This window comes from Callorhinus ursinus, unplaced genomic scaffold (genome assembly GCF_003265705.2).
Source record: "Callorhinus ursinus isolate GAN/ISIS: 27379988/994484 unplaced genomic scaffold, GSC_fseal_2.0 scaffold3, whole genome shotgun sequence".
NCBI lineage: Eukaryota > Metazoa > Chordata > Mammalia > Carnivora > Otariidae > Callorhinus > Callorhinus ursinus.
This window is the reverse complement of record NW_027397065.1, coordinates 29896676-29907116: the sequence shown is the minus strand read 5'-3', so window position 1 is coordinate 29907116 and position 10441 is coordinate 29896676. Positions and strand designations below refer to the sequence as shown.

Sequence of the window (10441 nt, the reverse complement as noted above, 5' to 3'; positions counted from 1 at the left end):
CAGGCTTCAGGCAACCTTGTGCAATCTGCAGAACACTTTGGCAAAGGACCCTTTTTTCCAGCGGGCGGGGGCCCTGGAAAACCGGTTTGAGCGTCCAGAATTTCTAAAACATGGGATTTATCGTCCTCCCCCCGCCCCCCAAGCAACCTCAAGCAGCAGCCAGTCTACCCCTCTTCCCGCTCTGTAACTCTGCAAGTGATCTTTTAAATGCCTGGAAATATGCCCACCCCACTACAGTCTGATTGTCCTCCTTCCTACTTCCCACGGCACAGGTAAGAAACAAGCTCAGAGAGGAGCAGCCTTTTCCCCGACGTCACACAGCGAACGATTGGGAGAGTGGGGGCGATGGGGGAGCCGCGTTGTGGAATTCCAGGCGGACATTGGCGCCCGCGTGTCTGCCCGCTTCTGATACCGGGTTCGGAAGAATAGGCCGCTAACGAGAGGCCCATTAGGAGGAATTGTCACTCCTCTGGGAGCGAGGTTGTCCCATTAGGGCGAATTGTCATTCCTCCTGGAGCGAGGTTGTCCCGGCTCCGCGCAGGCTGAGTGCCGGGGCCGAGAGCAATTAACGCGGCTCCGGCGCGGGCAGCCGCCTCTGCCCGGGGCAGCGGGGGCGGGGCGGGGCGGGGGCGGGGCGCCCGGCGCGGCTGGAGCCGGTCACCCGGCGCAGCCCCTTCCCCTGGAGCCCGCCTTTCATCTCCCCGCGCCTGGCGCCTGCCCGCAGCCCTGGCCCGTCTACAGCCCCCTCCTCCGCCCCTCCCCCGCCTCCTCCGAGCCGCCGGGATCCAGCGATCGGTCCTGGGGGTTGCAAACGCTAGGGTCCGCGCCCCGTCCTCCACAGTTTGCAAATAGTGTTTTTACATTGGGGCCTGCGGTGCGCGTGCGCGGCTGCTGGGTGCAGGGCCCCGGGACGTGCTAAATCCCCCTGGGAGCGCGGGACTGTGGAAGGATGAGGGTCTGTGAGGAGGGGCCCTGTGCTGCGCGTGGGGATCCCGGGTCCTCCACTACCAATCTGCGTGACTTTGGGTAGCATACTCAGTGCTTCCTAGCCTTAGGCTTTTCCCTGTAAAATGGGGAAAATAATCCCCGCCCGGAGCGGTGTGTTGGAAGAAACAAATGAGATCCTGGAGGACAGGTACTAAAATATCTTGCAGAGTTGAAGTTTCGCGCTGGGGTTCCTTCTGAAACCCCACTGTTCTTCCTACAGATACTGCAGCTACGTCAACGTCCCCGGGAACTAACCTTTACTAAGTCTCCCCTAAGCGCCACAGTCAGTCCTGTGACAAGGGGCTACACCTACACCGCGCACTTTTAAGGCTGCGCAAAATTCTCAGCCCGGGAGATTTTACGAAGAACCTATCGTGAACTCTGTGAAAGCTGGCGATGAGCCTCATTTTGGATATCTAGCAGAGAGAAAGCATTCGATAAATTGCTCCTGCTTCTGACATATAGTATTTTTTATTGATCCCCTACACCTTCTAGTTACTTTATGTAGCCTATTGAATTTAATTACTACAAGAGCCACCTGGGAGATAAGGATTATTATCTCTCATTTTAGAAATAAAAAAGCAGGTTGAGAGAGGCAAAGTAACGCGACTAAGATCCCGCGGCCAGGAAGAGGTGAATGTCCAGAAAACACAGCCAACGAAGAAGCAAAAGCACAGAGGGGGCTTTCCGTAAAGGGCTAGGGTTCTGTTGAGGTTCGACCTTTTTTCTAACTGAAGTGAGACCCTTTCCTGAATTTTCCCACCCCACCAGGGAGCTGGGAATGGGGAGGGTAGAGGAAAAGGTGGGCAGGCTGGTTGCCCTCTGGGCATCTCTCCTGCTCATTTTATGGACAGAGCTTGGCATCGCAGTTTTAAACACCAGTTTGTTTGTTTGTTTGTTTTGTCTCTATTTTCCTCTTTCCAGCTTCATAATTTTCTTTCCCTGTCTGGACATCAGGACCTGAAAGTAGTGAGGGGAACCTGTCCCAGGAAAGTTCATTAAAACAAAAGAACTCTAGTAGTATGTATTTTTAAATTTTTTCCCAGGAATGAGCGTGTGTGCCCCTAAATTGGCAAATATTAACAGAGAGTTTTCAGGAACAATTATAAAACAGTGGCTGGGTATAGCCTAACTGAAAGCTGAACCCTTTTGTACACTTTGGCAGCTTAGGGCTAAACGAATTTCAGGTTGGCTTCCAAAATATATAGCCTGCACCTTGCTGGGTACCTCTAGAAGGCACAGGACTTAATCTGGATTTACCTGTACTATATTTGAGATGTATATCAAGCCAACTATCATCAAGTATGACTCAAGGGGAAAATGCATACATCTCCAGATAGTTTAATTTTTTTTTTTAACTTTCTTTGAGCTTCCAATTTGTTGGGAGGGGGGGTGGCGGGAAGAATAAGGTTGGTGAGAGAGAGACCCAGAGGTTTTAGAAGACTGTGGTTAGAACTTCTTTACTTTTTAACTTTTTCAGAACCATTTCTAATCAAACTGAATTAATTGGCCTGTGTAGACTGTTTTTACCCCCTAAGATTCAGATCATGTCTATTCAGGGTATCCTCCACCAGCACAGTTTCATTCTAGGCAGAGGTTTAGGATGAAGGAAACAGCGCATCAGAAAGATGGGTCTGGGGGTCAGATTTCTAAGACTCTTGCACTGGGAGGTAGCCTCCAAACCTTGATCATTTCAGTAATTAAAAACAATGTCTCTTCCTTCCAAGTGTCTGGGAACTGTTTAGCAAGCATCTGCTGTGTGCAAGGCCGAGCTCGGAGACTTCTATTTATCTCATCATTCTGGGTTAATCATTGAGATATAGGGAAGAGCAGCTGCAGCATGGAAAGGGTCATTTGAAGCACCTTGGTCTTGGCCTGGCAGCCCGCGGAGAGAACCAATGCCTCTGCACACTCTTAGCTCTCTCCCCTGTCCCTGGGCTGGTACAGTCATCACTAAGTCTTTGAGATGTAATTACCCAGGGTATAATTTGGGGCGGGGTGAGGATATCTATGCTTTTTTTTTTAAACCAGGTGCAATGAATAAAAATATTCTTCTCAAAAACGTAATAGGCCTGGGGTGTGCAAACTCGGAAGCCGGTATTTCTGAGATTTGCAAGAGGAAGGGAAGCACTAGGTATTATCGGCGCCTTTTCCTTCCTCCTCCCCCTTGAAGGCAAACACTGGCACCCAAACACATGACAAACAGGCTCAAACAAACGCAAGAAACACACAATACACGTAGTCCTTAGGAAAAGGTCGGATCCGGGTGTCGCCCAGAGAGGAGATTCGAGGGAAAGAAAACACGCGGACTGCAATTTTTCTAAGAGTGCGCTGGTTTTGTTTCGAGTGGAAGAGATGGGGACCACTGCTTTAAATTTTCCAGTCAGAACTTTGGAAGACCAGTCTCTGACCACCTCTCGGTCTCTCTCCGTCCCTTCTTCTTCTAGGGGTAATAGCTTTCGCTGTAGGGCTTTCGCCAATGGCGAAAGGAATACTCTTACAAGCTCCATGTATGTATTACTGCCTTTAGCAGGGATGCTGGCCCGTGTTTTCAGTGCTGACTCCTAGAGTTAGCTGTTTCCACGTATAGTAGGAGCTTCACAAATGTTTTTGCAATGTCAGTTGCAGATTTTAAACGTGTTCTGGCGGTGGGTGTTGGGGGAAGTGGTATGGGCGCGAGGTGCCTTTTTAAAAAGGGGTCAAAAGAGAGAAGAAATGGGACTCGGCGAACTTCCTCTTTAAATAATCGGCCTTAATTACGCCATGGACTTTTCAGTTTTGGCGTGATTATAACCCTTGAGGGATCGCCTAATAACAACTCTGCTGACTGCTCCTGTAATTAACTCCTAATTTATTTCAAACAGGAAAAAAAAAAGGCCCCAGCCTCTTCCTGGAGAGCCAATCAGAGGCGAGCGTCTGTGGCGTCAGCTCCAGAGCCGGCGCCGATTGGCTGAGCCGAATCTCCCACTTCCCCTTGGAGGAAAGGCTCGGCTCCCAGCGCGCCCCTCCCGTCTCCCCCCAAAAAAGTTTGAGTCGCGGCTGCCGGGTTGCCAGCGGAGTCGCGCGCGGGGAGCTACGTAGGGCAGAGAAGTCATGGCTTCTCCGTCCAAAGGCAATGACCTGTTTTCGTCTGATGAGGAGGGCCCGGCGATGGTGGCTGGGCCGGGCCCTGGGCCTGGGGGAGCGGAGGGGGCCGCCGAGGAGCGCCGCGTCAAGGTCTCCAGCCTGCCCTTCAGCGTGGAGGCGCTCATGTCGGACAAGAAGCCGCCCAAAGAGGCGTCCCCACTGCCAGCCGAAAGCGCCTCCGCCGGGGCCACCCTGCGGCCACTGCTCCTGCCCGGACACGGCGCCCGGGAAGCCCACAGCCCCGGGCCGCTGGTCAAGCCCTTCGAGACCGCCTCGGTCAAGTCGGAAAACTCAGAAGACGGAGCCGCATGGATGCAGGAACCCGGCAGATACTCGCCGCCGCCAAGTGAGTGAGCGTCCGGGCCAGACAAGGGGCAGGCGGGTCCGTGGATTTCTGGAGGGAGCTAGGGGGCCGGTATTCCAGGCTGGGGGTACGGAGACCCCTCTGCACTATAATCCCGGGAGAGCGAGCCTGGGAGTTCTTGGCCCCTTGATATCTCCAGAGTTCTGCGAGCCGGCTGGAGCCAAGACACCTTCTGGGTCAGATCCGCGCAGCGCGTGTTCGGGATCCCCTAGCTGTGCAAAGTATCCGACACAATTGAGGATTCGCTGGTCTTTGAAGGGCGCAGCGTAGCTGGTTTTGCCGGGTCGCTCGGTTATCGGTTTCTCTAGCTCTCAGCCCCGCGCTCCAACCACTTTGCCTATTTTTGTCTCATCGTCCACCGGGTTTCTGTCTGGAGAATGAAGAGAGATCCACTTTTAATGAGCACTCGAATATGTGCCAGGCAGAGGCGGAGGTGCCGTACCTCCTTTCAGAGTTCACAACCCAGCGAGATGTGCCCTCATTTTAAAGATAAGTCTAGGTGAAATCTAACCCCCGGTATTGGGTAGAAATCATTAACTTCCATTAGGGAAGTTAATCCCGCAGGATCCCAGGAAGGGATGGAGGCAGAAACTGATGCCGGGACGAAACGTCTTCCTGTCGTCCCCGCAGCCTGCACCTTCGCCGGGAGCGGGCTGGGGTCCGAAGCGCGCGGGCTCTCTCGGCTCATAGTAATAATTAACAACCTTCCAGCAGCGCTTGAGGGTTTACAAAATGATGCTCATTAGTTCACCAGATCCTGATATCGCTGGAACCCCGAAGGGCAGGCAGAAGCACAGGAAAGGTGGTTAGTCCCTATGCGGACACCCGGACTTTAAGAGGACTGAACTTGCTTGGTCCAGGTCACCAACAATGGCTGAATTGGGCAAGGGACCGTAGGTGTCCAAGCTCTGCTCCTCTGTAGGGTGTCCTGACCACCTTTGATTCTTCTCCCCAGAGAAACCAAGCAGAGGTCCCCAGACCTGCACCCCGCTTCCTGCCAATGAGGCAGGATGGCAAGCAGCCCAGGAGAATCGATTTCTCTTCCAGCTTTAGCACTTATTTTTGGGCCTGGGTCCTTAACACAATTTGGAGAACTCTATTCCTTATAGCCCCTTTTATTTCTATCTCCTGGCCTTTACGATTTCTCTACCCCCCACTGCACCTTTAGAAAAGGTGAGAAAGAGGGGTCTGCGGAGGGACTTTTTCCAAAGCTGGGAGAAGAACCCACAGCTTCCTTCATTTCCTTCAGTCAGCCCTCAAGACTGAGTTGCATAGTGTTTTGTGAACAAAACAAGGCCATATACCCCGGAGGCAGTGGCTGTCCCCTCCGGCATAGCTCCTCCACCCTGTTAGAAACTCTGAAAGATTCAAAGGGTGTGGAGATTAAGGACTCAAAGAATTTAAACTCAAGTTTGCACAGTGCTTTATAGCACTTTTCACTATATTATCTTATCTGATCTCTGTGTGTCCGCAGCCGGCCTGCTGGTAACAGACAAGGACATTTCGGCGGAGTTCAGAGGAATCAGCACACACTGAGTTTGGGCTTGACCAACGACTCCCCCCCCACCCCAAGAACAAAAACAAAAACACCTTGGCAATATTTAATGATCACCTATCCAGTGGTAGACAGGGCTCTGGGCATTCTAAAATTTAGTACTCTGAACCACATAGCACAGTATTACCCATTTTATTGATGGTGAAATAGAGGCTCAGAAACTTTAAGGAACCTAATTTGTTAGACAAATATTGAGTGCGCATGTTTTTCTAGGCCTGGGTCAGTGCCCATCAGCACATCAGCGATTCAGGCCTTACAGTGAGGTGTCCAGAGGTCAGAAATCCCCACTTCCTTAGGCCTTAGGGTTGTGGGATGGCAATTCCCCTCTGGCTCTGTAAACCGCCCCCCCTCCCCCCAACAGAGAGGATGAACTTCCCTGCTTGGGGGCCCTGGATATGACCTTCCCATGAGAAAAATCCAAGATTCTGGAGAAAGGATTTAATTTTAAAACCAACAGTGGTTCATTAGCTCTTTGGGCCTAGAAATGACAGCAGAAGCCCTGTGGTTGGAATCGTGGGTCCAAGGAGCTTCTAGCACAGGAGCCTGGGGCAAGAGGGAGCCACTGGCCAGGTTTGTTATTTGGAGGAAGTAGGGTAACTGCTGTTTTGCTTTCTATAATCTGCATCCATCCTTTGACTGGTTTAAAAAGCAGGGTGGGGGTGGAGGTGAGGAGTGTTGAGAGGGAGACTCTTAGCTTTATGGCTTTGATACATGTAGCCTGGCGTTTTGTAGTTCAAATGCAGCCTCTAGAAGCAGCCGGGATGACTGGGCTGACCATTCAGGGCACAGAGTTCCTGCAAACATGGAGCAGGATCAAGTGTAGACACTGGGAGCTTGGTATGTACCTTGAGACAGTGGAGTCCTCCAGGGAGCTAGGTCTGGTTTGTGAAGGGTGAAAGCAGGTCTCTGAGTCTTCAACAGGGTTGTTAGTTTATTTGTAAATTAAGAACTAGGTGCCTAAGCTCTCTGGCTTATTTAGGGAGTATGCAAAAGTCTAGACTTCTGTGTACCCATCCCTCTCTCTCCGGTTTCTGTTTTTGATCGATTGTAGAACCTACTGCCTCTTACTTTTTAGTCACTGAAGTGATGGTTAATAATGTCACACTAGGAGGAATCCCTTTCTTGTTGGAAATGGAGGCTGGGTGGGACTTGTTGTGTCACCCTCAAGTATGAAGTGTAAACTCTTTCTTGGGCCATCGAAGTAACTAAACAAGAAATGCGACATTCTCCCCATGAGTACTTTGGAGTTACTACTGTGGCTACTTGTGGAAAATTAGCATAGCTCATAAAAGCCAAATGCAGAAAATTAATTGTTTAGCATTCTGTCCCACAGCTCCACACTCCTGCCTCCACCTCCCTTTGAGGAAAAGAAGCCCAAAGTTAGTTGATAACTATGGAATCACAACGATGCCCAGTCCTGTGACTTCCTATAATTGAATCCATTTCAAATATGGAGTCTGGATGTGGTTGGCATACCTTTATTTTGCTTGTTATTCCCTCTTTCTAAATTCTGGCGACAAACTAATCATTTACACATTTGCTCTAAACCAGAGAATGGTTAGAGATGACTAAAATGTCATCACATGCTCTCAACTTGGAGGCAGCATGATTTCCCCTGACATTTACATTTATGAGCAAGCTAATTTTTCCCTCCTTCTTAGTAAACTTTATATTACAGAAGCACCCGGCCAAGAAACTTATCCCACATCCAGATCTGTAAAATGATGTTCAGGTTTTATAATCTGTAGACTGGATGGAATGACAGCTGTGCGGTTGTTTATTGCATGGGGCTGCTCCCAATCGGGAGATGCTATTAATTTACCGCGGACCTTTATCTGCACGATTATCCTTCATAAATATGCTGATGCACTCCAACTTTTGCTGGCATGGAGAAGGGACCAACCCAGTTTATTGGACCCTCTTTCACTTGTCTTCTTAAGGGCTTATCTCAGCATCTTAGAGAAGTGAGGATTGTTATGAACCCAGTTCCCCATTTTAAAGACCAGAGAACTTAAGCTCAGAAGAGATGGGGTTTTGTTTCTCAGAGAGCACTATGGCGCCCTTGACACCAATTCGTGGCTGTTCTAGTTCCTTTATCCATAATGCTGGTGTTTCCCATATAGAAAGTTCTGTACACTGAAATTCCCAAACTTTTTGTAAAAGACTCAATTTCTTAAATAAAGCAATTTATCCATTTAAATATGGTCCTCCTCCCCTCCCCAACCCCCACATGGATTTGACAGAAGTCCCTTTTTGAAGGATGAAGAAGGGAGGCCCGCACAGGCATACCTGGGAGAAAGCCACTTCTTTTGCTAATTCACTCCCTCTCTGTTCCCTAGGACACATGAGCCCCACCACCTGCACCCTGCGGAAGCACAAGACCAATCGGAAGCCAAGAACGCCCTTTACCACGTCCCAGCTCCTGGCTCTGGAGCGCAAGTTCCGCCAGAAACAGTACCTCTCCATAGCAGAGCGTGCAGAGTTCTCCAGCTCTCTGAACCTCACAGAGACCCAGGTCAAAATCTGGTTCCAGAACCGAAGGGCCAAGGCGAAAAGACTGCAGGAGGCAGAACTAGAAAAGCTGAAAATGGCTGCAAAACCGATGCTGCCCTCTGGCTTCAGCCTCCCTTTCCCCATCAACTCGCCCCTGCAAGCAGCATCCATATATGGAGCCTCCTACCCTTTCCATAGACCTGTGCTCCCCATCCCGCCCGTCGGACTCTATGCGACTCCAGTCGGATATGGCATGTACCATCTATCCTAAGGAAGACCAGCTCCATAGACTCCGTTGATGGATGTTTGTTTAAATGGGTCCCCCCTCCTCCCTCTCCAAGAAGGCAGTACCAAGCCTGTACTCCTGCTCTGCAAACCTTGCATGCGCCACCCTAAGCGGCTAGGCCCACAGGGCCACAGACATAGTTTGAATTTGTTCTTTAGGCTGGAGGCACCAAGCCCCATTTTCTTGGTGTGATCTTCTAGATGCCCCCTCCTCCTTTCACAAAGATTGGCTCTGATGGTTTTTCTATATAAATATATATATATATAATAAAATATAATGACATTTTTATACAGCAGACGTAAAAATTCAGATTATTTTGAAAGGCAAAATTTATATGCACATATGTATACTTTTTTCTATATATCACCTTCCTAAAAGAGACTGTTTAAGTCCATTTTGTTTTTTCTTATAGGAGAGACCTATTATTTGCTAAAATTGCTGACATTTGGTGATTTTGACGGGATGATTGACTTTTGCTTATGGAAAACAAAGGTTAGAAGTAGGCACAATGCATAGGAAGTAGATATGGAGAGATTCCTCAAAATGATGAGGACACATCGTGTTTTTGCATTTTTACATGCATTTAAAACTCATTAGATACTACCATATTTGGCCTTATATTTTTTCCCTCTGTCCACATTGTTACAGATTGTTAAAGTTTTAATTTTTTTTTGGTAAGATCAATAAAAGGGGGATGAGAAGAATCCTGAGAATGCCTTGGGGTAAGGTGGGACTTGGAAGTACTTCCTAATTCCTCTCAAGGCTGTTGCTTAACTCCATTTCAGATAATTGGAGAGTAGAAAGTTAAAGCATGTCAGGGGAATTGATGGTTTCTGTGAAATACTAGGTACAAGTCAGTCCTCACACATTGCAAAGGTGATTGGGGGCGGGGAGTGTAATTAATTCTCTGCTTAAAAAAAATAAATATACTGTAACCATTACCTATATGCTAAATATTCTTGAACAATGAATAGATCCAGAAAGAAAAAAAAAATCATGCTTTCGCTGTGTGTGTACCTATTGTATGTGCTAAACTTATTAGAAAAATTTATATACTTTTTAACATGCTGGGGGCAGAGGGTAAAGCCATGTTTTGACTTGCTAAAAATGGTGTTGTCAAACAGCCCATTTAGCTCCCTGGTACTTCATCTTTCTCTCCATCTTTCCCCCCCCCACCACCCAGTATACTTTTATCCCTTTGAAAGGGTGCCTTGTATAATTTTATATATTTTATTGAAGAGTTATTTCTTATCTCTTATTCTGAATTAAATTAAACATTTGTTTTATTGCAGTAAAGTTTGTCCAAACACAGTTATTTTAAAGGGGGCTCTCTGTTCTTAGCTGAGTTCAACTCAAAAACACCACCAAGATTGGGGGAGGGGGCCGGTGGTTTTTATTAATGATATTAGTGTGAATCAATTAAGAGTTGTGCCCAGATTCAGCCTGGAGTGGGGGAGTGGATTGAAAATAGCCAAGGAAATACTTTGAAAGGTTTCCTCTGGCAGTTTGTGTTACTCATGGAAAAGAAGTGGAATTGTTATTCGTTTTTCAAACTCTAGTGAAAGATAAGCTTAGAAGAAGTGGAGGGGCTGAGGGATCTGAGAGGTTTGTAGATGATCAAGGGAAAATC

At 48.4% G+C, this 10441-nt stretch overlaps 1 protein-coding gene across 1 annotated transcript; it reads left to right on the top strand.

Annotated features, from left to right (window-relative positions):
* The first annotated feature begins 4042 nt into the window (after nucleotides 1-4042).
* On the top strand, nucleotides 4043-10086 carry MSX2 (msh homeobox 2). Its single transcript, XM_025866612.2, has 2 exons — nucleotides 4043-4459; nucleotides 8372-10086. The coding sequence occupies exons 1-2, from the start codon at nucleotides 4081-4083 to the stop codon at nucleotides 8794-8796; spliced, it is 804 nt and encodes a 267-aa protein (XP_025722397.1). The 5' UTR covers nucleotides 4043-4080; the 3' UTR covers nucleotides 8797-10086.
* The last annotated feature ends 355 nt before the right edge of the window (nucleotides 10087-10441 follow it).